Below are 27,766 nucleotides of genomic sequence, written 5' to 3'. Positions count from 1 at the left end.
TGGAGTCAATGAATAACGGCTCCAATTACAGCCAAAGAAGTGACAGGTCACTTCTTTGACGTGGGCGTCTATTTACGCGCCGTAATTTGACAGCGGCGCGTAAATTACGCCTCGTGTGAACAGACAAACGTCTGCCCATTGCTTTCAATGGGCAGATGTTTGTCAGCGCTATTGAGGCGCTATTTTCGGACGTAATTCGGGGGAAAACACGCCCGAATTACGTCCGTAAATAGGCCGTGTGAACATACCCTAAATAAGGAATTATACTTCAAGGGTTATTAAAGTAGAGGTCTGGTCTGTTTTTTGTAACCCCTCTGAGATTTGTCTGCCAGTGCAAAGTAATAGCAGGAATTGATAAATGATCCAACTGCTGGGACACTTGCGATCAGTTACTATTGCCTGCATGGAAAGCGACGCTTTACACAGTGCCCACTGAAATCAAGGCTGCCCGCTACGATCTCAATATGAGCTAAAAGAGCAATAAATGGTTGTCAGCCTTAAAACGAAATGTGTGACTAAAGGCACGATTACACGGGCCAATTATCGGGCAAAAGGGGGAGATGCGCTGCCAACATGATGAAAAACTATGGGAACGAGCGCCCTTCCCTATACATAAGCAATCATTGCTCCGTATGGAAGGAGCAAACGAGCGCCGATCAACGAGTTGCTTTGTTGATTAGCGCTCATTTACATGGCCCACGGGCCGTGTAATACGACTAAGGGCCCTTTTACACGGGTCAATTATCGTATGTGTAAACAGCGCAACGATCAGCCGATAAACAAGCAAACGCTCCGTAGTTTCCGCAGTAGAAAATATTATCGTTAATGATCGGCAGCACGTCTCCCTGTATAAACATGATAGAAATGTCTGCTCGCCCTCATACATTACTGATACTAGCTCCTTGTGAAAGGAGCAAACGAGAGCCAATCAACGAGCGGTCACGCTGACCGGCGCTCATTGTTACGGCCAAAATGAGCAGGTGTAAAAGGACCCTAATACAGTAAAGAGAGAAAATGCAGATAAAGATGCATAAAACATACTGTAAAATGCCATTTTTGTTATGAAGACACAATGAAAATGAAGCAATAAGTGAGAAGCGTCTGTTGTACCGGAGGAGTTTTTCTGCTTAATGCACTGAATTGAAGTCCTTTGGGTCCTAGGATGCAGCAGAAGTAACAAGACGGGTTCCAGGATCCGGGCGACATCATTTAAAGAGAGTGCACGTACCAACCAGCCCTGGGCAGCGGCACCGATGGCCCCATCTGTACAATTCAAACTGTCCAGAACCACGAAAAGTGACCTGCAAGAAGCAAGGGCTGGGTAATGAAGCTGCGTAGAGTCACAGCAACGCCACCCTGAGGCTGGGTTCACACGAGCATGTTACCTCCGTAATGGACGGAACGTATTTCGGCCGCAAGTCCCGGACCGAACACAGTGCAGGGAGCCGGGCTCCTAGCATCATTGTTATGTACGACACTAGGAGTCCCTGCCTCTCCGTGGAACTACTGTCCCGTAGCGAGGCAGGGACTCCTAGCATCGTACATAACTATGATGCTAGGAGCCCGGCTCCCTGCACTGTGTTCGGCCGGGACTTGCGGCCGAAATACGTTCCGTCCATTACGGACGTAACATGGTCGTGTGAACCCAGCCTGAATGTTTCAGGAGGAGTTTCACGTTTAGCAAATTATCTCTTTCACCTATCGAAGGATCTGTTATGTGACGTGACGCGGCTGCCTTGTATCTCCCTGGTCAGATGCCAAATCACAGAAAACCGGAAGAGCGCCTCCAGCCTGATCACCTGCGGGGTAAAGGACAGGAGATAAAACATTTTCTAAACCGTCGGACAATTTCGGCCTCACCCGATATAACTTGTCGGTGCCTGGCTAAAAAGATCGTATGAGGCAGATCTTATACATTGCCGTTTATTTCCATTGCATTTGGAGCGAATGGGAAAGGGAGAGGGGGGGTGAAGAAGACTTCTGCCCCCCCAAGACAACACATCAGTATGAGCCTCCATCGGCTGTGGACACTGCATGTTACTTTAGCGGTGTCACTCGGCATAGACCGTCACCCGAGTTATAACAATGGAGTAGACTTACCTGCAGTCCTGTGCAAACCCACTTGCGAAATGACAATCTGGGCTCTGCTACATCTGTACATGTGACAGCCACAAGGATGTCACACAGAGGCACAGACCTGCCTTACCTTATCATTGTCTAGAAGGGTCTGGCAGATGATCTCCTCGCAGATATTGGCAGAAGGTGCCAGGCAGTGCAGTCTGTAGAACAGCTCCACGCAGGTGATGTGATGTTCTCTGGTTTCCATATTCAGCTGGTTCCACAGCACGTGAGCGACTCTCTGGTGAAGAGGAGGTCGTTACTATCACTGTACTTTCTTTGTAACGAAGATTTTCTACATTCTGCTCACGTTCACTGGCTTTACGGTAGATTTTACGTAGTGACGCGACGGTTAGATTTCAGCTACCGTTCCCGTGTAAACTTTGGCAAAAAATTGTACTAATAAAAAAAACGAAGCAACTTTGCAAATAGTCTTCATTAATAAACTCCTACGGTTTTGTGTCTACAGCTCCCATGCAGACCTATGTGTCACCATGGTTACAGACTACATTCAGATGCTGTGTAGTCAGATTCCCCTTGTACCCTGTATGTTAGCAAGAAGAGAAACAGGGGGTGTGGAGTAACATATAACTTCAGGATCAGACTGGACATGGTTTGTTTGTAGTCTATAACCATGGAAACACATAGGTCTTGTTCTTTTTTTTAGATTTTATACCTTCTACTCATGTTCACTGACTTTACAGTAGGTTTTATGTAGTGACGGTTAGATTTCAGATACAAGAATGTGTACATGGCAAGAAAAAAAAAAGTATTCATAAAAAATTGCTTAATTAACTCCTACAGTTTTGGGTCTACAGCTCCCATGCAGACCAATGTGTCTCTATGATTAGCGACTACAAACAAACCCTGTGTAGTCTGATCCTGCGGTCAGGTGTTACTCTGTTCCATCCATCTCCCTTACTACTCCCCTGAAGCAGCTTAGCAAACAGTTTCAAACAATATTCTACCGTTTTGTATATACAGCTCCCATGCAGACCTATGTGTCCCCATAGTTACAGACTACATACAGACGCTGTGTAGTCTGATCCATCCCCCCCCCTCCCGCGCTCTCTCTGATTGCGAACCTACAGGGTACACAGGGAATCACCATAACACATGAATGCACACGGTTTGTTACTAGTCTATAACCATGGAGACACATAGGTCGGCATAGGAGCTTTATACCAGAAACGGTAGATTTTTAAAAACTATTTGCTTCGCTTTTTATTAAGATGAATCAGTGCAATTAAAAAAAAAAAAGCTGCAAAAGCGTACTCTGATTTTTATTAACAATTTGTACAAAATACTTTGTTACTTCTAGGACACTTACTGGGTAGAAGTCCGTCTTTTCGGCAATAAGTTTGAGAACTCCCGGAGAGACGGGTGGAACGGTGACCATCTGCAACTTCCCAAAGACTGCGCTGTAGTCGGCCATCTTTGACCGCTTCATTCTGTCATCCATGACCAGCGACAGGGACTGTGAATGATTAACAACTTCCAAAAGAGTGGAAATGGCTACGTTCTGTATGTAACAATCCCTCACACAACAGCAGACCGTCATCAAGGACTTGAACCACAGGGGGAAGCCGGCATCACTGGATCCTGGAACAAATCAGAGGGATCCGGCGTTTAACAATTATGTTACTGCGTCATTGCAAAATGAGATACATCCCCAACGGATATAATCGCAGAACGGCGGCCATATTGGAAGTCACCAGTTTTCCCATGTGCAGATTTAACCTTGAAATAGCTGGTCAGAATTCTTAAAGGTATATTCCATCCATTCACATTTATGACATATACATAGGAGGTCCTATCGTACACCGAGGGGAGGAAAGGACCAGAGTTTTCTGCACATGCATAGTCATTGTGCATTATAGTATATGGGAAGAGCACACTCGGACCTCCACCCAGTCGTGTCGGAGATTATCTGACATATATATATATATATAAATGTGTATCCGTGTGTTTGGTGCAACTTTCTAATTACTTTTTATTAAAAATTATTTTTACTTTTTGAGATACAGCTGTTTTGTATCCTGTACACAGAGCAGCTGTATCTAGCGCTCAAACCTGTATCCGTCAGGTCAGCGGGACTGACGGGTTCAGTGACAGCGGGTCCTGCATGATCTGTTAGCGATCACAAGCTCATAACTTAGATGTGATCGATAACCGGTAGATCCTGCGGCTCAAAGACACGCAGGACCCGCTGACACTGAACCCGTCAGTCCCGCTGAACTGACGGATGCAGGACTCAACGCAAGATACAGCTGCTCTGTGTACAGGATACAAAGCAGCTGTATCTCAAAAAGTAAAACTCATTTTTAATAAAAAGTAATTACAAAGTTGCACCAATCACACGGGTACATATTTTTATTATTAAAAAAACATTATCTAAAGGCGTACATAGCCTTTAAGGCCATTTTTACACGGTAACCACGCCCATTGGTGTTCTGATCACAATGCAAGAAAATTGGGTATTTTCTGCCCCGATCGCATGCTCCCGGAAAAATGTGCAGATTTCAACGTCCACGGCACGTTCATTATTGTGGTGGATTGTGTGCTGATTAGTCGTGGATTAGCTCCATTGAATTGCAATAAAGCTAATCGTGTGCGGATCACCATGCCAATCCGCGTGAGAAATTTGTGTTCCAGTTGGGTATTATCCTAAAAATCAACAGCAAATTTGCCTAGTGCGAATCCCGACAGTGTGAACATACCCTAAGGGTCAGTTCACACAGAGTTTTTTTGGCGCTGATTTTGACGTGGAAACCGCTTCGGAATTGCCAAAAAAAATCCCAAGTCGCCCCCCTTTGATTTCAATGGCAGCAGAGGCATTTTTTTTCCCCAGACGGCTTTCGGACGCTCAGGGAAAAACACAAAAACGCCATGTTCTTCCTTCCAGCAGTTGTCGCCTCTGACCTCCCATTGAAATCAATGGGAGGCAGAAAAAACCCAAAGTGTTCTTTTGTTGCATTTCTTGCCCGCGGAACTTGCATTAGATGCAACAGCCGCGGGCAAAAAAACGCAGCAAAAAAAAAAAAACGTTAAAACTTTTTTTTCTTTCTGCCTGCTAAAGACTTTGTGTGAACGTGCCCTAACTGTGAAACAGAGGTCCCATAATGCACTGCTCTCTGGAATCCAGAATTATGAAATTAGCTTCCTGTCTGAATGGAAAGAGACATGAGAATTAGAGCAAAAGTTTCTGCAAAGATATTCAACATTATATCTAGAATTAATCCGTGGGATGTTGTAAACCAGCTTCTGCAATAGAGGAGCTTTCCTTTAGAAATGGCCTGCGACACGGACTTGGAATAATATGACTTTAACCCCACTCACCGGGGACTTGGAATAGAGAGGAGTATAATTGTTCCATCTCTTCTCCTGACAGATAGACCGGAAAGGTGGCACAATCCAGCAGAAAGTGGCACGCGGCGGCAAAGGCCTCCCTGCAGTCCTCAGACATCTGCCCCATGTTCTGGATGAAGCGGTCAATGTCCCACTCCTCGTCGGACCCTTTATGAACTTTCCTACTTGGGCTGCCGGCTGGAGAATATTCAATCTTATCATTTTTCTGTTTCGACATTGGAGGCCGTGGAGTAAAGAAATCCGCCAGCATCTGCTTGAACTGCGGCACCGTGATCTGTTTGGGCTCCCAATGCCCCTTTCTCTTTACCGTTCCCTCCTTTATTTCGGAACCGGCTCCATCGCTCTGCGTCTGCAATTGTAAACCGAACAGATGCTTGCTGGCAAAATTGGCCACTAGATCCTGTATACAGTGCAGCGTCTTCTGTACGTTGCCTCCCTTCTTCCAGACGTCACCCTTTTCTGGGCACACTTTGGGCATGCGCATGTATCCAGACAGCTCCGGGGATGAAGCACTCAGGCCAATTCCACTGTCTTCTGATTTTAATGGAGGGAATATTGGATCTTCTGCCACCTCCTCCTCGGTTTCCCTGTTTATTTTTAGTTTCAATGACTCTTTCGACGGACTCTACAATAAGAAAGGAATTGTTTAATGAGCAAAGAATAAAGTAGGGAATGGGAGATTTTACAAAAAAAAAAGCAAAAGCATTATTATTAGAATCTCAATCATTTTTTGCGGTGGAAAAGGTGTGATTCCCCAGCAAAAATCGCAACTCAGGGAATGTTTTTTGTTGTTTTTTTACCCAGAATGCTCTGCTTCTTCGTCCAGGCCGGCCTCCTGGGATGACGTTTCATCCCATGTGACCGTTGCAGCGTCACAAGGGATGAAACGCCATCCCAGGAGGCCGGGCTGCAAGACGTCAGAGGGTAAGTATGCACGTTTTTTTCTACCCCTTCTGTTTTCCGCAGCGGACATTCCGGCAGAAAAATTGCGCCACAATTTGGTACGTTTTTTCGGCCGGAATTCCCTGCGGCCGCCAGGGCGAATACGCTGTGTAGCTTTACACAGCGTATACATCCTTTGTGAACTTACCCTGAGGCACAACGCACACGACCGTATTTCCTTCTATCCCGAAATGCTGTCCGTATTTTATCCGTATATACAAATATAAAAAATGCAAGGCTACAAATGAGGTCACCAACATGTTGCTTAGCAACGTTTCCGTAAATACGGACGGTTTACGGATGTACAACCGTAGCCGTCCGTATTTACGGAAGCTCCCATAGACTTCTTTGGGCATGTCCGTGCCATAATTACGCCCAAAAATAGGACATGTTCTATCATTTTTTGAGCGTCGACACTGCAAGCCGCGGTCCATTTTTCCACAAAAACCTTCCGTAGTGCGTCTGTGTGTCATCAGTATTCGCCCATCCGCAATAAAAAAATAATTTTATGTCACCAGGAAAAATAGAAGTGGTATCTATGATGAAATCCAGGTTGATGGGGATTTGGCAATAATGGGCAAGTCCCAGAAAACTTTTTTTTAAAGAAAACGGTGTATTATAAAATAGTAATAGATGAAATAATTAACCCTTGAAATTAGTAATAATTATTTCATTCGAATAAACGGCTTACACTGCCCGGGCTCACAGATTCCATGTCGAGGTAAGCTGGAGGCATCTGCACTTTACTGAGGACTTTGAAACAGGTTTTCAGCGCCTGTGTCAGCTCCGGCAGGCTGAGCGCGTCCATGTTGTCAGACAGAGCCTGAGCCATGTAGCTGAGCATCTGAGGTAGGTACTGAGTCTGGACTTCCGAATAGAGTTCCTGACAAGGACAAAGAAAAAAAACATTAAGATCAGAAAATTATCGCTGTACAATACAACAAGAACTAATAAGAAGTAAAAAACAGAACAAATAAAAAGGGCAGAAGTAGTGGAAACGGTCACTCAGTCTTTGTCTTTCTGCTCGACTGTTTTAGAGTTTTGTAGCAAGAAAATACAACACAAATGTATAAAAGCCTCGGTTAACTAATTCAATTATAATCCGAACTTTATAATTAAACTCATTTTCCATAATAAAATCTCAATCCTCTAAATCAGGCGTCTCAAGCACGCGGCCCGCATGCGGCCCCTGAGGCAGTCACCTGCGGGCCGCGGGACACAGAGCCGCTAGTACAGGCTCTGCTCCGGGACTCTGTGGAATTCCCTGACATCGCTGTCCATATATGGACAATGTTGTCAGGGTCTTCCCCAGGCGGAGTCCCGGGCAGAGTGCCAATATAGGCTCTGCTCCGGTACTTTGTGGAATCCTCTGACATCGCTGTCCACATATGGACAGCGATGTCTAGGGCTTACCCAGGGCTGGACAGGGATGTCAGAAGCACAGCCGGAGTCCCAGGCAGAGTGCTAGAAGCGGCTCTGCTCCGGGGACTCCAGCTCTGGGCAAGCCCCTGACATCATGGTCTATATATGGCACTGTGGCAGCATCTACCGGGGGGGGGGGGGGCACTGTGGCAGCATCTACTGAGGGGGGGGCACTGTGGCAGCATCTACCGAGGGGGGGGGGCACTGTGGCAGCATCTACCGAGGGGGGGGGCACTGTGGCAGCATCTACCGAGGGGGGGGGCACTGTGGCAGCATCTACCGGGGGGGGGGGGCACTGTGGCAGCATCTACCGGGGGGGTGGCACTGTGGCAGCATCTACCGGGGGGGGGGCACTGTGGCAGCATCTACCGGGGGGGGGGGCACTGTGGCAGCATCTACCGGGGGGGGGGGCACTGTGGCAGCATCTACCGGGGGGGGCACTGTGGCAGCATCTACCGGGGGGGGCACTGTGGCAGCATCTACCGGGGGGGGGGCACTGTGGCAGCATCTACCGGGGGGGGGCACTGTGGCAGCATCTACCGGGGGGGGGGCACTGTGGCAGCATCTACCGGGGGGGGGCACTGTGGCAGCATCTACCGGGGGGGGCACTGTGGCAGCATCTACCGGGGGGGGGCACTGTGGCAGCATTTACCGGGGGGGGGGCACTGTGGCAGCATCTACCGGGGGGGGGCACTGTGGCAGCATCTACCGGGGGGGGGGGCACTGTGGCAGCATCTACCGGGGGGGGCACTGTGGCAGCATCTACCGGGGGGGGGGGGCACTGTGGCAGCATCTACCGGGGGGGGGCACTGTGGCAGCATCTACCGGGGGGGGGGGCACTGTGGCAGCATCTACCGGGGGGGGGGCACTGTGGCAGCATCTACCGTGGGGGGGCACTGTGGCACCAACTACCGGGGGGGCACTGTGGCACCAACTACCGGGGGGCACTGTGGCACCAACTACCGAGGGCACTGTGGCATTACCTACCGAGGGCTCTGTGGCACGATCTTAAAAGGGGCTGCCCATTCTTGACATTTGTGTGTCTGCCAAACGCTGCCAACTGAGCCGCCGGACTGCATTTAGCGACACTTAAACTGGATTGTTGAAATGCGGCCCGTCAACTTCTAATTTTTTCTATATGTGGCCCACTTACCCGGCCGAGTTTGAGACCCCTGCTCTAAATCCTCCTGTTTCAGTGAATGGTAAAGTTTTGTATGGACTGTCAGCAGCATTATTAGCATAAAAAAAACTTTACGTTTTATTTGCATAATATGGGACATCCTTTAAAGTGAACGTCCACCTTTTAAAACCGTGTAGTTATAAAGTGTAACTAAACTTTTGAAAAACTTTTGACATGCTATTGTGACATGTCAGAAGTTTCGATCGGTGGGGGTCCGAGCACTGAGACCGCCACCAATCGATAAAAAGAAGTGGCAGAAGCGCTCTCGGGTGAGCGCTGTGCCGCTTAGTCTCTAATCCGCTTTCCTCGGGAACGGTGTACGGGCTCAATAGAAAAAAAATCCATGAGTCCGTACACCGCTTGTTCGGATTTCCGAGGAAAGCTGTTCAGGAACAAAGTGGCACAGCGCTCAACCGAGAGCGCTTCTGCCGCTTCGTTTTATCGATCGGTGGGGGTCTCAATGCTCGGACCCCCACCAATCAAAAATTCTGACAAGTCAAAAGATTTTTGAACGTTTAGTTACCCTTTAAGGCCCAAAAATCTGTGCTGCTTAATTTCCTAATACATCAGTACAGTGGTCAGAGCGGTGTTTTTTTTAAACAGAGCTCCAAATCCCCTGCAGAGGCAGAGTTAGATTTTAACATTATACATTGAACTTATAGGAGTTGTCTAGTTTACAAAACCCATTTTCATATACCCCATTAACCAGGCGTTTATCATACTGCATATGGTTTTAATATCGAGTTCAATGTATAAACAGCATGCAGGGAGCTCCCCCTAGTGGTGGCTGCAGTCAGACAGAATTGTATCATTTATGTTTATGCCTATAGAGGGGATTTGAGGCTCCGGAACAGAAAAACACCTCCGACTGCTATAAAAGCATAATGGGAAACGAATCAGCACAAAATGTAGAGCCCATTTAGGGTAAAAAAAAAATTGGTGGCCAAAGGTGAACATTCACTTTAAGGTATGTGAATCTCCTTACCAGAGGAATGACATCAAGAAGAAAGACGAGGAGAGTGCAGACCTCAGACACACGAGGATATCGCCCTACATATTTGGTGTCACCAGAGTCCCCATTTTTTCTGTAAAAAGAGAATAAAAAAAAAATGGTGGCATGTCAAAGATTTTCCATTTTGGGGTAGAAATGAGCACATGGAGATAAATATCTGATATCTAGAGTGTAAGCGTTGGCAGATGCAATGAGACGCCTTTCCCTTATGGCGGACATACCTAAAGCTGTTCTCAAAGCACAAAGTCATATAATCCCACAGAAAGTCCGAGCTGAGGGAGGTGATGAAGAGATTGACTGTTTTTACGATTTCAGACGCCGTTTTATTTTCTTTAATTGCACTGAAAAACAGAAGACAGTAAATATGGTAAAAAAAAAAAAAAAAACACGGCCAATAGTGCGATCCTTAACAAGCGTCACCGTTACACCACACGCGGTATAGTAATGTGATATAGGAAGAATGAACGGCCCCCCTGCGTTATAGAATCTCAGCTGAACTGTTAGGAGCGTCTCTGACAACAAGCTTGCCGTTTCCTGCAGCTCTGGACTGTAAGGCCCTGTTCACACAGAGTTTTTTTTTGCTGCGGTTTAAAAAACGACCGAAGTTGACTCCCATTGATTTCAATGGGAGGTGGAGGTGACTCATCAGACCGGGCCGCCTTCTTCCATTACTTCATGGTCCAGTTCTGATGCTCACGTAGGTGTTTTCCGCGGTGAACAGGTGTCGGCATGGGCACTCTGACCTCTGTGATGCACTGTGTGTTCTGACACAGAGTAATAGTGCCCGCACCTGTAGCGGTTGTGTGCGCTGCACGGGCGATCACCACCCAGCAATAACTGCATGAACTGCCATGCAAATATCCACCACCTGGCAAGTACAGGTAATGAAGAAAAAAAAAAAAAAAAAAAGTTGCAAAACCGGGGGATATAGAACAGAACGTTAATGATAATTTACTAAAAGCCACAAAATATTACCAGAAATTGAAAATTCCTGGACCAAAAAAACCCAACCTACTGCATACATGTAGAGGCACCGAGTCCACATCAGCAGTACCAGATCCCCATAGGTCCGTTTAGCACGGCTGCCCGGGGCCCGATCCTCCCGGGGGGCCCATGGCTGCCCAAAAAATAAAAACACAATAGGACTCATTTGTATCCATATCCTTTGGATGCAGATCCAATTGACAGCGGTGACGAGGCAAGGAAGCCATCGGGGTTCCCATCCCGCCTGCATCGCCCCCTGCAGTTTGAGGACTGGTCAGAAGAGACCAGGCTTGCATCGCTTCAGAATACTGTGCGGGAACAGGGTCAGGTGAGTGTGGCGCTATCTACAGGGGGCTCTTAGCACAGAACGGCAGGTGGCGGTGGAGAAGGGTGGCCTATGGAACAGCCCAGGGCCTATGGTCTACTTAATGCATCACTGCATATCACATACCCTCAGGTTATGAAACAAAACCTGAAAAAGTATAAGGTTGGGTTCCCACAGTGCAGATTTTATGCAGATTTTGCATGCATCATTTTTGACGGAGTTATGAATTATATTAGATTTATGCTAATGAGTTTCTTAATAAACAACTGGGCGTGTTTTACTATATGACCAAGTGGGCGTTGTACAGAGGAGTGTATGACGCTGACCAATCAGCGTCATACACTTCTCTGCATTCATTTACACAGCAGGTAGCGATATAGTTATATCACTATGTGCAGCCACATAAACACACTATAACGCTACTCATGTGTCCGGACAATGAATATACATTACCTCCAGCCAGGACAGGATGTCTATTCAGAATCCTGACCACTTCTGTAGCGTCTCTGTGAGATTTACAGCAAGGCAAGCGTAATCTCGTTTGAAATGACAGGTTACATTAAACTACGCTTGCCTTGCTGTAAATCTCACAGAGACGCTACAGAAGTGGTCAGGATTCGGAATACACATCCCGTCCTGGCTGGAGGTAATGTATATTCATAGTCCGGACACGGCAGTAACGTTATAGTGTTTTTATGTGGCTGCACATAGTGATATAGATTTGACGCTGCTGTAATCTACATTACAGCGCCGATCACATCATGTACAATATAGGCCACTTATAATGTGGTGACAGAGACTCTTTAAGTCCACCTGAGGAGTCCCAGTGTCCCCAGGACGAAATGTACATAGGGTAGTGCCAGGGCCAATTTGGGCACTGCCCTTGTCAGGGCGGGAGCACTTTTCAGGAGCATAGGGAGAGGTTACAGGTCCAACTTTCGGCTAGATTTGGAGGACCTAACCTTGAGGCTTACATCCCCGGGACTTGACACTGGACTGGACACCTGTAACAAAAGGTCTCCCTAATAGGATGCTGGTTCCCTTATACTTTTTCAGGTTCTGTTGCATAACCTGGGGGCACCGGATGTACACTCAGTGGGTTTTTTTGGTCTAGGAATGTTACCTTTCCTGACGTTTTTTTCTGGTTTGTTTGCAGTTCCGTCCGGTGATCGGGTGCGACTTTCACTCTCTCGTAATATTTGGTGTTTTTTTTTTAGTAAATTAGCATTACAATTCATATTTTACATCCCACAATCTTACTTCTATTTTTGAATAATTTTTGGGAGAGCCGGACGAGGCAGCACATGGCCGCAACTGGTTCTGTTTACACCACTTTGCTGTTTTCAAGTACAGGTAAAGTATAAAAAAAGCATTCACAAGTACCTGCCGGGCAGCCGAAAACCGGGGAGATTCCTGTCCACCATTGATTGGTTTGAGAATCTCTCATAATTTTCAAAAAAGATTTGCAACAGCTGAGGTGTGTATTATGATGTTCTGCAGCAGCTGAGGTGTGTATTATGATGTTCTGCAGCAGCTGAGGTGCGTATTATGATGTTCTGCAACAGCTGAGGTGCGTATTATGATGTTCTGCAGCAGCTGAGGTGTGTATTATGATGTTCTGCAGCAGCTGAGGTGTGTATTATGATGTTCTGCAGCAGCTGAGGTGTGTATTATGATGTTCTGCAGCAGCTGAGGTGTGTATTATGATGTTCTGCAGCAGCTGAGGTGTGTATTATGATGTTCTGCAGCAGCTGAGGTGTGTATTATGATGTTCTGCAGCAGCTGAAGTGTGTATTATGATGTTCTGCAGCAGCTGAGGAGTGTATAATGATCTGCAGCAGCTGAGGTGTGTATTATGATGTTCTGCAGCAGCTGAGGTGTGTATTATGATGTTCTGCAGAAGCTGAGGTATGTTATGAAGTTCTGCAGCAGCTGAGGTGTGTATTATGATGTTCTGCAGCAGCTGAGTGTATTATGATGTTCTGCAGCAGATGAGTGTATTATGATGTTCTGCAGTAGCTGAGGAGTGTATTATGATGTTCTGCAGCAGCTGAGGTGTATATTATGATGTTCTGCAGCAGCTGATGTGTGTATTATGATGTTCTGCCGCAGCTGAGGTGTATATTATGATGTTCTGCAGCAGCTGAGGTGTGTATTATGATGTTCTGCAGCAGCTGAGGTGTGTATTATGATGTACTGCAGCAGCTTTGGTGTCTATTATGATGTTCTGCAGCAGCTTTGGTGTCTATTATGATGTTCTGCAGCAGCTGAGGTATTACATTGTTTTGCAACAGGGACGCAAAACTGTATAACATACACTTCAACTGCTGAAGAGCCTCTTTTATAGAGAGAGTCAGCTCTACATGTCAGTCAGTGGTTAACACAGGAGTAGGAACTTTCCGGGATGAACGGCTTCTGCAGGAAGACATAAGAAGTGCCCATGTAGCGCCACATGGCCGATAACGTTGTTTTGATAAGACGGGTGGCGTTCAGCATGAAGTCCGCAAAAAATTCAACAGTGTAACAAAGAAAATGCGGCACTCACCGGGGTCGATTTTTCTGCACTTTATTCACAGAAGATCCGTCATATCAATGGGAAATATCTATGGCCTTGTATTATAAGAAAATAAGCCACGTGTCAAGTTATAGACTTGGTGCGGTAATTGGCTGGATCATAATTAGTACTCAAATTATTCCATGGGAGGAAACCTAAGGTGAGGCGTGAGGATCTGGATATATAAGGCTATAGTGGCACTCCGCAGCATCTCTATGGATAATATGATGTAGAGTCACTGCCCAAAGACCTTCATTTGGGTAAATATCTGCATTGCTATCAATACCTTATGAGTTGGCTGCCAGTCTGGGCATAGCTCAGCTTTAGATCTGTCCCCAGGGCATCTCTGCAGTAGGCGTAAAAAGCTCGAATCACTTCCAGGAACAAATCTCCCACCACCGGAGGACCTGAGGGGACACATCATAATGCTGCAAAAATAGTGCGGAGACCATGACAACACCGATGAGGAGACGTGAGGGCGCGCTGGAGATTGGCGGCTCATTTCACCCCTTTTTACAGATTTTTTTTTTCCAGTTATGTGAATAAATCTTAATCACTATATAATGAAAAGTTCTGCAACTTTCTAATAGTTAGCGTTTCAATTCCTCACCAAGTTTGTTTGCGGTCCGTGAATAAAAACATTCATGGTTTTACAGCCAGGGGATTGTATCGGGTCCAGACATTCTTCTGTGAGCTAAATGGATCAACTCTCTCTTAATACAATGTATTGGTGGAGTTAAAGGGGTTTTCCAGTCCCCAAAAATGTAAAAATAGATGAACGGTCGGGGTGGCGGCGATTCACAGGTGTTACAGCCTTCGTCTCCCATTGAAGTGAATGGGAGAAAAGGCTTGAAAACCTGTGAATCACCGTTAAATGCGTTTCGACGACTCAGTGAGCAAAAAAAAAAAAGGGGGACACAGCGCTTGTATGAGCCCTGCAACACCCTCAAAACCGCTGATTGGCGGCGGTCCCAGGAGTCGAACCCCGACCGATCAGCTATTCATGGCCTATCCGGAAAATAGGCCATCAATTTTTAGGGATTGGAAAACCCCTTTAATACAAATAAAAGGGATATTCTAACCATTAACATTTATTGTGCATCTGTAGGATACTCTAGGGGATAGTCTCGGGGCGTCTGAAAATTGGAGAAGGAAAAAAAAAAACATGGGTGCCGCTCCCCCCATTAAAGTCTATGTGAGGCTTGGCTGTTTCCATAACTCCTAAAGACTACATTGGGGAGAGCCGAGTACATTGTCTGCCATTTCTTTATTCTACTCCTCTTTATCTAACGCCCCAGTGTGTCCTGGGACCCCCTTCTCCCTATAAGTGGGGGTGTCTAAGGTGGAAACCCCACCTTTCAGAGATTTGTGACATATTCTACGGATACACTAAGTGTCAATGGTCGGAATACCCTTTTAAATACTTATCCCTACCTGGATAAAGGCCCTTTAACACGGGCCAATGATCACGAAAACGAGCATTCATATGAACGCTCGTTCCCGATCATCGTCCTGTGTAAACAGTACAACGATTAGCCGATGAACGAGCAAACGCTTGTGCATCGGCTGATCTGCTCGTTTATGCAGCAGAAAATATTATTGTTGTCGGCAGCGCGTCTCCCTGTGTAAACAGAGAGATGTTCTGCCGACATGATGGAAACGCATAAGGAGGAGCGATCGGAGTGACGAGCCATCGGAGGCGATCAGAGCGATCGGAGGCGATCAGAGCGATCGGAGGCGATCAGAGCGATCGGAGGCGATCAGAGGCGATGAGAGCGATCGGAGGCGATGAGAGCGATCGGAGGCGATGAGAGCGATCGGAGGCGATGAGAGCGATCGGAGGCGATGAGAGCGATCGGAGGCGATGAGAGCGATCAGAGTGACGAGCGATCAGAGTGACGAGCGATCAGAGTGACGAGCGATCAGAGTGACGAGCGATCAGAGTGACGAGCGATCAGAGTGACGAGCGATCAGAGTGACGAGCGATCAGAGTGACGAGCGATCAGAGTAACGAGCGATCAGAGTAACGAGCGATCAGAGTAACGAGCGCTCGTCCCCATACATAATTGATTATTGCTTCTTGTGAAAGGAGCAAACGAGAGCTGATTCATGAGCTGCCACGTAGATCGGCGCTCGTTTTCACGGCCCATATCAGGCCGTGTAATAGGACCTTAACACTGACGATCTGGTAAAGACTTCATGAAGATACTATTAACATGCAATTTCTAAGCAGATTTCTGAATCCAAAGAACTATAAAAACCAGCAGCGGCTTTAACCATGAATATCAGTTCAGGATTGTTATTATACAGCCACTCACGTTACCTATTTCTGGCTTGTCCAGGAGACTGACGAGGATCCTGAAAGGCTTCAGATAGACGTGTAGGCCTTGTTCGGAGTCTGAATATAGGATATTCTGGTGTAATATTTGCATTAGGGCCTGCAGAAAAAAAAAGCATCAATAATAAAAGCTTGTTTGGCCACTACTACGGTATCTTATAGCAATAGAGAACGCCGGCTTATTTTATTTTAGTTCATGTAATTATCCATAAAACCTATTAAATGGTCCCATGGAAGAGGATAGCGTATATACTAGGACTGGGCAATTCAATCGGAAAATAATCAAAGTCGAAATTCAGCGCAATTAAAAATCGACGTCATCTTGCGAATTTCAGATGTAGCAATTATTTTTTCCCGGTTTAAACTGTGTCTTTAGGATGCAGATACAGTTTAATCCAATGGTAGAGCAGGGAGCCGTAAGGACGCTGGACGCGAGGCAGTGACATCATCGCGCCCGTCTGCGCCGAGCCTCACAGACCAGAGAAGGAGAGGGATCCCCTCCACTCGTCGTTTGAACGGGGTTAGGGGAGTATGTATATTATTATTATTATTTTATCAGGCACTACTGGGGGCAGCTATGGGGGACTTTATACTGGGTGGAAAGCAGGTATAGGGGGGCATTATACAGCGTGGGGGCAGCAATGGGGCCATATACTATGTAGAGGCAGCTATGGGGGCATTATATGGTGGGGGGCAGTTACGGAGGCATTATACTGCGTGAAGTGCAGTTATGAGGGACATTATACTGTGCCGGGGCAGCCATGGGGCATTATACTGTGTGGGGAGCACTATGGGGGCAATATACTGTGTGGGGGCAGTGTCAGGGGGCATATTATATCCAGTAGTATACAGCAGGCTGAGGGACTAAATAGTAATTCAATGGACTAACTTGCAAATAGGGGGCGTGGTATTAAAAAAGGGGTGTGGTCTAATCTTTCATTAATCGGAATCGAGGTTATATGTTCAATTAATCGGGATTTCGATTTAGGTCATAAGTCGCCCAGGCCTGGTATATACATAATAATAATAATAATAGCAATATGATATGGTGATGCTACTCCATATTTATGGCAAATAAAAGGACGGCAACTTCTAAACAGTTGGTGATATAATAAAAGTATCAATGGCTTGTGTGTTATAGAACTGCTTCTAGGTATACGTATGTCTTTTATCATTGTGTACATATATAGTTTGCATGTGTTCTTCTTCACGCTATATGTGTCATGCACTCAAAGTCAATTTTATTAGAAAAGTTTCCTGATGATAAGCTGATCACAGGGAGTTCCAACGTGGAGTTCCCCACAGCGATCAGTTCTGATCTACAGGAGAACTTTGTAGCAAGTGTTCAATTTCCCTGCAGCGCCGCCACAGGGGAAATAAAGCATTACACAGTTCACATTGAAACCAATGAGCTGTCCATGTAATCAATAGACACATCGGGTCCTCTAGAGTGAGAGACAATCTTTGTAGCGGTTTTATGCTGTGGCTTATAGAGGGGGGTCTTGAAGAGGGGACCCTCCCCTATTAACTCAGGGTTCTCATCTACACCAGAGGTTCATACAATGAAAATTATCTGACTCGGTCATGATCTTAGAATTAGTAAATGAATACAATAGAATTTCCATAAGTGGCGGTTTGCGTTCTGCATTCGTTGATCTACGGAGAAGACAGATGTCTTTATTATGGGGACCTTGTATGTCACACAAACCTGGACTAATAAATCTTTGGAGTATTTTGCAAAAAAGCAGGAGCCGTATTCTTCTTCCCCTGATTTTGCTTTCAGTTCCGGAGAGACGACAATGCCTTTTATATCAGACCCTGCACAGAGAGAAATAAAAAACAAATCATATGGCTCTGTTCACAATGAGGGCATAGGGCAGATACGGGGTTGACCCATCCCTCTTTCACTGCTCAATCTCTCCTCAACTTCTATACAACACATTTGCAGGCAGCCATCGCTAAGCAGAGCAGACTGCATATGTATTCATAAAACAATATGCACTGAGCTCCCCCTAGTGGTGACTGCAGGCAGACAGAATTGTACTATTTCACCTTATATCGGCACTGAATTTTGGATCGGTTAAAAAAAAGGAACTCTCCAATTCACTATCCTAGACAACCAGTGATGTACCCATTAACCACTTTACCGCCCAAGACCCTAACAGATTAGGCCGTACACTCTTGTCTATACAGGACATTCCGCTGGCCCGATTGCGGCAGTGTAAGGAAATCTAGTATGACATTTTTTTGCTGAAAATGGGCCTAACAAGGACTGCTATAACTAGTTATCTGTAGACATCCCTGAACTGATGATCTCATACGTATCAGGCCTTAGCGTGTTTCTCGTCAGTGTGCTGTCCGTTTTAAGAACGGTCACCAAATTGACCCATGCAATTCAATAGGTTATTCTGGTTATTGAAGGTTATGGGTGCCTAAGGCCTCATGCCCACTTCCGTTTTTTCCTTCAGGGTGCTATCCGTTTTTGTCACCGATAGCACCCTGAAGCCATTCATTTCAATGGGCCCATAAACACTTCCGTTATTTTGACGGATCCATTGTTCCGTCAAAAGTAGAGCATGTCCTACTTTGGTCAGTGATTCCGGAGTATACACGGAAACCATAACAGACACACAGATCCGTGAGAAACAGTGGCGGCGGTGAGGGACAACAGTGGCATGAATGGAACCGGATAGGTGCCGGATTAGCTACTATTCTGGATTATTGAACGCTCATTGAAAAAGTATCTAAAACTAAAATTAGTAATTATAGGAAACCTCCAGGAAAAAAATAAAACGTTAAAGAGGTTCTGTCACCAGATTATAAGCGCCCTATCTCCTACATAATCTGATCGGCGCTGTAATGTAGATAACAGCAGTGGTTTTTATTTTGAAAAACTATCATTTTTGAGCAAGTTATGAGCAATTTTAGATTTATGCTAATTAGTTTCTTAATAGACAACTGGGCGTGTTTTTACTTTTTACCAACTGGGTGTTGTACAAAGGAGTGTATGAGGCTGACCAATCAGCGACCAATCAGTGACCAATCAGCGTCATACACTTCTCATTGTTCCAGCCCGGCTTCTTTCACTGCACAATCACACTGTGCTTTGGATCATGCTGGGCTGGAACAATGAGAAGTGTATGAGGCTGATTGGACACTGATTGGACACTGATTGGTCACTGATTGGTCAGCCTCATGCACTTCTTTACAACGCCCAGTTGGTCAAAAGTAAAAACACGCCCAGTTGTCTATTGAGAAACTAAATCTAAAATTGTTCATAACTTGCTCAAAAATGATAGTTTTTCAAAATAAAAACCACTGTTGTTATCTACATTACAGCGCCGATCAGATTATGGAGGAGACAGGGCACTTATAATGTGGTGACAGAGCCTCTTTAACATAAAATCTACTACAATGATTTTTAATCGGTTCACTTTGCTCAGTCACCGGATTCTGGTCCTGTCTAACTTTACAATTATTTTATTGGAAACAAGTGCCAGATTATCAGACTTTCTGGAGTATCAGATCAGATGCTGATGTCATCTGGGTTTTTAAGTAGGATTTACACTGGATGATTATCGGGCAGACAGGCGCTCATATAACACTCGTTGCCGATAATTTCCCTGTGTAAACAGGGCAGCGATCAGCAGATGGTCGAGCAAACACTCGATCATCTGCTCATCGTATCGTTTTAAAAAAGTGAAATATTATCGTTGTCGGCAACACATCTCCCTGTGTAAGCAGGGAGACGCGCTGCCGACATGATGATAATATATGGGGATGAGTGATCGAGGTAACGACCGCTCGTCCCCATCCATAGCTCCGTGTGACAGGAGCAAACGAGTGCCGATCAATGAGGTCTCATTGATCGGCGCTCGCTGATCTCGCCGATCAACGATGTCTCGTTGATCGGCGCTCTCGCCGAGTGTCGGCCGATGTAAAAGGCCCTTTACACTCTGATCATTTAGCTCTGACGATTTATATATCTGCCCTTGCACAGGAAGGAGGGTCAGGTTTGGGGATTGCAATGTTTGTATTCAGGGAGGGGGTTGTTCATTTGCAATTTACCAAGATAAGAAGAAGCTTTGTAAGAAATGGAGTCAATTGAACTGGTTACTAGCTATAACACCAATCTCCAGCACCATTTACCCCGTACAGAGGAACCCTAATAGCTATACACCAGAAGTAAAAATGGAAACTCAATGGTTCACCCAAACTCCACCACTACGGTCCTTGAGGTCCCACAAGGACTACAATGTGATGACACAGTGGCACACCTAGCACTGCTACGTCTCGGCTATGCTCTTTGGCATCTGGGTCTTTAACAAACCAACCTAGCAGCCAGGCATACAGCCTCCTGTTGAGGGACATGTCCCGTCTCAGCACAGTCTGGATGGCGCAGGAGAGGATGTGAATGAGATCTGTCCGATGCAGCGGCATAGGGCAATCCCCCGAATCCTGCGTAGAAAGGTCACAAAACTCACTAGAACCACAACATCAGTTACGTGGAGATATATAATTAACCTACCTATAGAATTGTGTAACTTCTCTACATCAATATCTTCATCAAACCTGTCATGAATAGCGGTAGTTATGTGTATGTATGGACATCGATGTGAACGGTAATCTGAGTCTACACCGGGTAGAAAAAAAAAAAAAAAGCGGCCTTTCTTGCCGCGGTTTCCGGCTCTGAACCAATGGGAAGCAGAAAACCTCCGAGGCGCTTGTTTGAGCATTTTTTGCTGCGTGTTTAGGCCGCAATCTTTGTTTTAGCCTCAATGGCCGGGGGGTGAAGAATGCGGCAAAAAAATTACGTGCAGGCGGTTCAAAATCTGCCTGCAAAAAAACGCTTTGTGAACAGGGCCTAACAGCTACTCCCGGAAGGGCAGATTATGACAGAAGGAAGGAGCAGACAGGAGAAGTCTAAAGTCTAAGGTATGATATATACTCCAATAAGTCATGAATTATTATTGAAATATAACGGTCTTAGGCGCTGTTCACACAGCGTTAGAGCCTTCTTTCTGGGGTAAATGTCGAGAGGATTTCCAGACTTATAACTCCGACGGAAGCCTATGATGTATGACAGACACTGTATAGGCATACGTTGCCTAAAGCAAAAAAAAACCACATATATTGCGCAGTATATATGTATATCGCCACATACCGTCCCAGGCATATGCCAAAAGGACACGGTTGGCATGCACCAGGGATATGGGGCCGTATGGATACATTCTGGTATGCGCCTGGAGCTTACGCCGTACGTAGAGCTCTAACACTATGTGAACACCGGATTATATTGTTGTATTATTGGATATTGTTATATATTATTTTATATTAAACAGTTATATTACATTGTTAGATTAGTTTATATCTTATTATATTGTTATAGAACGTTATATGGTTGTACTATATTTTATATCAGTTATATTATATTGTTAGATTAGTTTATATCTTATTATATAGTTGTGTAATATTGTTATATATTACATTGTTATAGAACGTTATATGGTTGTACTATATTTTATATCAGTTATATTATATTTCACATTATACAGTTCAGTAATATTATTATATCATGTTATACTATATTATTTTAGATTAGGCTTCGTTCACATCGGCGTCAGGACTCCATTCAGGGGTTCCGTCTGAGCTTTCCGTCAGGGGAACACATGAACGGAATCCAAACAAACAAATTAAAATCATAAGTTTCCGTTTGCATCACTATTGATTTCAATGGTAACGGATCCGATGAAAATGGTTTCCGTCTGTCCCCGTTGTGTAAGGGTTCCGTTACTTTGACGGAATCAATACTGCAGTCGACTGCGCTATTCATTCCATCAAGACAATGGAACCCTTACACAACGGGGACAGACGGAAACCATTTGCACCGGATCCGTTACCATTGAAATCAATGGTGATGCAAACGGAATCCTCTGGTTTCCATTTGTTTCAGTTTCGGTTCCATTCATGGGTTCCACCGACAGAAAGCTCAGACGGAACCCACGAACGGAGTCCTGACGCAGATGTGAACGAAGCCTTATATTGTTACCCTAATTCTGTTCAATATCTCTTTAATATATCTATTAATTCAGCACCAGGTCCAATTCTTACCAAAGAAGTGTGAAAGGGGAAGAAGAAAAGCAGAATTTCCAGCGTGTTCCTCTGAACGAGAACATTTGAATCCATTACAGAGACACAGAGAGATTTTATCTGCAAGGAACAGAAATAAAAAAACACGAGGTCAGCGTACACGGTAAATCGGCGAGATCACAAGGAACTAATGACGATGTTGCGTTATGGGCAACGCTCCAGTTGTTACAAATTCCATTCTGCTGTCTATCGATTATATCCGTGACTGGGAAAGTTGGGTGTAACCAACGTGGCGGCCATCTTACCAAGAACCCTAACAAAAACATCTGATTAGTAATACCGATGGATGGGAGCGGGGAATGAACCAGTGCATAGATAGGCAGGGTCGCCATGCGGAGTCTGGCAAAGCCGAGTGACAACTATGGGAGATGTAATGGTGGCCCATATTGGTTGTCACAGCCGCAGAGTTTCAGTAGGGTCAACGTATTCCCAAAAGATTTTGCTTTTGGTTTACGGGTTTATGAACAGATACAATACCATATAGTTAACCCTTTCCAAACCCCCACAGTATATGTACGGCAGAAGTCGGAGGGGAGAGTGTGGAGCAGGTTCAGGAGCGGAGTACGCTCCATGCGCAGAGGGAGTCAGCTGTCTATTACAGCTGACACCCTGCTCTAACGGCCGGGATCAGAGGTAACTCCGATCCCAGACGTTTAACCACTTAGATGCTTCGGTCAATAGCCAGAAGAAGGCTTAAAAAGGATAACGCTATAGGGACAATAAAAGTATTGCAGTGTATTAGCCAAAAAAATAAAATAATCAAAAGTACTCTAGTTCGACTAAAAAAAACCCAAAAAAAACGAAAAAAAAGTTAGTACAATGTTCAAAAATATTTAAAAAGTATGAAATTTTTTAAAAAAAAGACACAAAACCTTTTTTGTATTGATCCGAACTATTACAATATTTTTATTTTGTACAAGTAGTAAAACATATAAAAAACCCAACTATATAAATATGGAATTGCCGTAATCGTACGGAGTATGAATAGTTAACATGACCATTTTATCGCACAGTGAACGCCTTAAAATAAAACCCCCAAAAAACAATGGCAGAACTTCGTGTTTTTTTCCTATTGCACCCCACAAATTTTTTTTTTCAGTACATTATATAGTACACAAAAAAAAAATATATAAAAAAATACAACTCCCAATCACGCCAGATGAGGAATGCAACACAAAGTCTTTGGGATCGGGTAAGGCCTTAAGTAAGGTCATGGCGCTTTTTTTTCCCCGCGAGTGTTTTTTTCTGCTTGTGGGAAAAAAATGCGGTTTCAGACTTTTTGGCGCAGTTTCCGCGTCTAAAGCCGTGCCAAAAAACTCAGTGTGAACTAGACCTAAGGCTCTGGGGCCTGATGGCTTTACCGGGGGGGTTGTTGGGGGGGGGGGGGGGGATTCTTTAAAATTGTACAGGATGAGGTTAGTCCTAGTCTTGTGTCTCTCCAGAATGACCTTCTCGATGGTACTGCGCTACAAACATCGGCCACAATGGCCCATATTAAAGCGCTCCCAAAGTCTGGTAAGGATCCCTTAGTTCCAGGATCTTATCGCCCTTTTGCACTGATCAATGTGGACATACAAAGAACGTCTAAATTGATGGCGAATAGGTTGGCAGTAGTCCTTCCAGATCTTATATAGCCTCGATAACAATTTTGGATGAACTTAAAATGCACCCCCAGCGCCGTCCATCAGCATTTGTGGCCATGGACGCTGAGAAGGCAAATCGACAACATTAGGTGGGGTTGGCTAAGCGTGGTGCTGGATCGCAGGAAGCCTACAGGTTGCTTCCGTATCTTTATTAACTTATAATTATCCCCAAGGGCGAGTGAGTTTTAGATGGGAATTCCTATCTCCGTCTTTTCTGTTGGAAAAGGGTACAAGACAGGGGTGCCCCCTTACCCCTGTTATTTAAAGGAGTTTTTCCCATGAGAGACATTTATGACCTATCCTCAGGATAGGTCATAAATGTCAGACAGATGCGGGTCCCACCTCTGGGACCCCCACCTATCTCTAGAATGGGGCCCCCTAAACCCCCATCTGCCGCTGTGTTGCGGCAGAAGCAGGTGAATTCCGACCATGACTTAGGGGACAGCGTATCTTGCTGAGCTACGCTCTTTCCGTAAGTCCCATAGAACTGAATAGTTACGGAAACAGCGTAGCTCGCATGCTTACGCCGCTTCTGTAACGGTCATTCACTACTATGGGTGTTATGGAAACAGCGTAGCTCAGCGCTGTTTTCATATCTCCCGACCATGTAATCAGGAAGTGGCCGGGAGTCAGAGGGAGCAGAAAAAGGTAGAATCGGGTCAAGGGGACCCCATTCTAGAGATAGATGCGGGTCACAGAGGGACCCGCACCTGACATTTATGACATACTGTGGATATGTCATAAATGTCTCTGATGGGAAAACCCCTTTAACATCGCCCCTTGCCCGACTGTTAGAAAGTGGGGACGTATTTGAGGGCATTAGGGTAAATACCTCTATGGTGAAACCTACGCTGTTAGTAGAGGATATCCTCTGGTTTACGGAAAATCCCAAACGTGATTTAGCTCAAACAAACATTTACGGTTATTCGGGAAATTGGGCGATATTCTGGATTTCGAGTCAATGTATTGAAAAGTGAGTGTTGAGCCTGAAGTCTAATCTCTCCTCTGGTGACCCACGAGACCTGAAGGCTCCACTACAGTCAGGAGCGTCTCACGTCACTTATTTAGGATTCTATCTATGCCTTCAATTATCCTCCTCGATTCCGGAAAATTCTTCATGATCTGAAAAAGTGGGCACACCTTCCCTTTATTTTTGATGGGTCGCTGCTATTCAATAAAAATTCCTTTGCTTTTCTAGGTTACTGTAATCATTGCAAACAATTCTTACAGCATAAAAGATATTGCACAATTAAGCCCGCGAATATCTATTATCATAATTGATGCTTCCCACTATTGGAGGAGGTGTAAACTTTCCGAACTGTAGAGGATACAATCTGGCGAGTCTGATGCGTCAGGTCTCAGATCGGATGTATTAGACTAATTATTATTGGGGTCTAGTCTGGGATTTATTTGCCTTACTACAAACAAATTTTTGGCTCCCCCCCCAAATCATACAGTCTTCGGGATACTATGGGCACATGGAGGGAGACTCGACGACACTTGAAGTTATATGAAGAAATATTTTCCACTCTGGGTCCGTGTGCTGTCAGTTATTTCAACGCACAGCACACGGATGGGGAACACGCTCGTCTGAATGAGCCCTTAATCCTTGGCTTCAGTCGTCACTCCCACGTCGATGAAGTATTGTTTAAAAAAATAAAAATAAAAATGGAGGTTGTTTATGCCTTTTAATACGGACTGTGACACCTTTTAGATGAACTGTACTTTGCGGTACCTTACTTCTCATCTATGGGGGACACTGGGAAGGTTTCGTGTTCCCTAGCTTGGTTTACGAGCCATCATGTTGACTACCGGACTGGTCTAATTTCTCAGTTCTTTGCACTAGGACGGCATTCGAGTCAGAGGTGGGGGGGGGGGGGCGGGCGGGGGGCTTGTTTAAAGTTTTGACAGCATGAGGTTTATGGAAAGCCGAAAAATAAAGGCTTGTGCAATATTTTCTCTGAAGTCTACTATGTTTACATTAGGACTTCTTTCGTAAACCGGGAACCAATCAGGAGTCTTGCCTTGTATTTTCTGTTTAACTGATTCACGACCGCCGGCTGTATGTAAACGGCTGGCGGTCGAGGTCCTTAAAACCCGCGCCATAGTGTAAATACAGCGCAGGTTTTAGCTAGCTGCCCAAGTGATCCGGTACCTGAATGTTGGGTGCCCGTCAGTCACTGACTGCCGGGAAGATAGAAGCAGTTTTCGCTGCTTCTGTCTTCTCAGATCGCTTGTACACTGAGCTCAATGAGCGCCGCTGCCCCTATTGGCCTCGGTGATCAGGTCACTGGTCACATGATCGCCGGAATTCTGTTAGTAAGAGACTGCTGCAGGGTCTAACTAGACCCGGCACTGCCCTATTAGTGACATTAGCCACTGTAACAGGGGCTGCTGTGCATAAATAGAGTCTCTCAAAGGTCTTTTCTGACCTTTGAACGACAGACCATAATAATAAAAAAATAAAAGTAAAAATAAACAAAATAATAAATACACATAAAATACCCCACACAAAAAAGTTAGCCCAACAATTACAAAAGTTATAGTCGCTTAACGAACACGTGCTAAAAATGGCTAAACGGTGTCTGGTCCTGAAGGCTCAAAATGGCCCGGTCCTGAACTGGTTAAAATCGTAATAAACAGATGTTAAAAAAACAAAAACAAAAAAAAACCATCATATGGCGATGTCGAAAAAAAAAATGATGGCTCTTGGTTGGAATGTGGGGATGATGAAATCAAAACAAAGAAAAAAAAATGAAAACTGGCTGCGGCGGGAAGCGGTTTACTATAGGAGCCCCAAAAAAGGAGTTTACCTGCAGTCCTATGTAAATCACAGATAGAACTGATACAAACTTTGTGATATTATAATGTGCTATCATGTTCTTTGGATAGTATCTTTGAAAAGACATTCCTATAGACCAGAGGTCTCCAACGGGTGACGTCCCAGCTGCTGAGTAACTACAACTCTCAGCATGTCCTACATGCCACAAGTTAGCGCGCCCGCTGCTGAACATTACCCATACTCACAGACAACCGCTGGTCCTTCCCCAGCATGTAGCCCTGTGCCGCCGCGGAGACGTCTCGGTTGATGTGACTGACCACAAACAGAGAGGCCGGAAGTCGGATGGAGCTGCTGACCAGGACGCTGCCCCACAGAGAGCTGTAGAAGACTTCATGTCCGATCACCATGGAAAGCTTCTGAAGTAAAGTGTCCGTCCTAGGAGAAAAGGAGACGGACCAAACGGATGAGCCGAAGCATCAAGACCAATCTCCTCCACATCACTGGGTTACGGATATAGATGGTACATAACACAACTTTCCCAGAGTCCTGGACGGCAAACCTACCTTGTGATGAAGCAACGTGGGAGTGGAGAAGCGTCACTTTATAATTAGGCACATTTGCCATTCTGGATTTTTGGAAAGCTGGGTGACAACCCCTTTGGGAGGGGTCAAAGTGGCCATTTTGGTTATCGCTCAGCGGTCCCAAAAACAGATATAACGGAGGGGAAGCTGAATAGCATCTTTAACAAAATACAGAGGAACGACAACTCGACTGCTGATTTATTTTGCGCTCTTTACAGTAAATTTCCACTTTTATCACTATGTCGACTTATGACTTCATAATATATCTTTATATAGAGGACGATTTCCGAAGACTGGTGTTTCATATGCCAGTCTTAGGGCCTGTTCACATCACCGTTCATTTCCGTTCCGGGGTTCCGTGGGAGG

The 27,766-nt window shown here is 45.3% G+C and overlaps 1 protein-coding gene across 1 annotated transcript in view; it reads right to left on the bottom strand.

Moving 5' to 3' along the window:
* DOP1B (DOP1 leucine zipper like protein B) overlaps positions 1-27,766 on the bottom strand; it is a 101,979-nt gene that overhangs the window by 41,705 nt on the left and 32,508 nt on the right. Inside the window, exons 5-18 of the mRNA XM_075854595.1 lie at positions 27,065-27,254; positions 22,356-22,454; positions 20,579-20,702; positions 17,953-18,062; positions 16,230-16,344; positions 14,193-14,313; positions 10,265-10,384; positions 10,017-10,116; positions 7,121-7,312; positions 5,458-6,112; positions 3,449-3,720; positions 2,207-2,359; positions 1,699-1,799; positions 1,111-1,301 (exon numbers count right to left, since the gene is read on the bottom strand). Coding sequence (XP_075710710.1) covers positions 1,111-1,301; positions 1,699-1,799; positions 2,207-2,359; positions 3,449-3,720; positions 5,458-6,112; positions 7,121-7,312; positions 10,017-10,116; positions 10,265-10,384; positions 14,193-14,313; positions 16,230-16,344; positions 17,953-18,062; positions 20,579-20,702; positions 22,356-22,454; positions 27,065-27,254 — 2,543 coding nt within the window. The remainder of the gene's footprint in view (positions 1-1,110; positions 1,302-1,698; positions 1,800-2,206; positions 2,360-3,448; positions 3,721-5,457; positions 6,113-7,120; positions 7,313-10,016; positions 10,117-10,264; positions 10,385-14,192; positions 14,314-16,229; positions 16,345-17,952; positions 18,063-20,578; positions 20,703-22,355; positions 22,455-27,064; positions 27,255-27,766) is intronic.

This window comes from Rhinoderma darwinii, chromosome 2 (assembly GCF_050947455.1).
Source record: "Rhinoderma darwinii isolate aRhiDar2 chromosome 2, aRhiDar2.hap1, whole genome shotgun sequence".
Classification (NCBI taxonomy): domain Eukaryota; kingdom Metazoa; phylum Chordata; class Amphibia; order Anura; family Rhinodermatidae; genus Rhinoderma; species Rhinoderma darwinii.
Note: the sequence above shows the minus strand (reverse complement) of the source record. Positions and strands in the feature narration are given on the sequence as shown.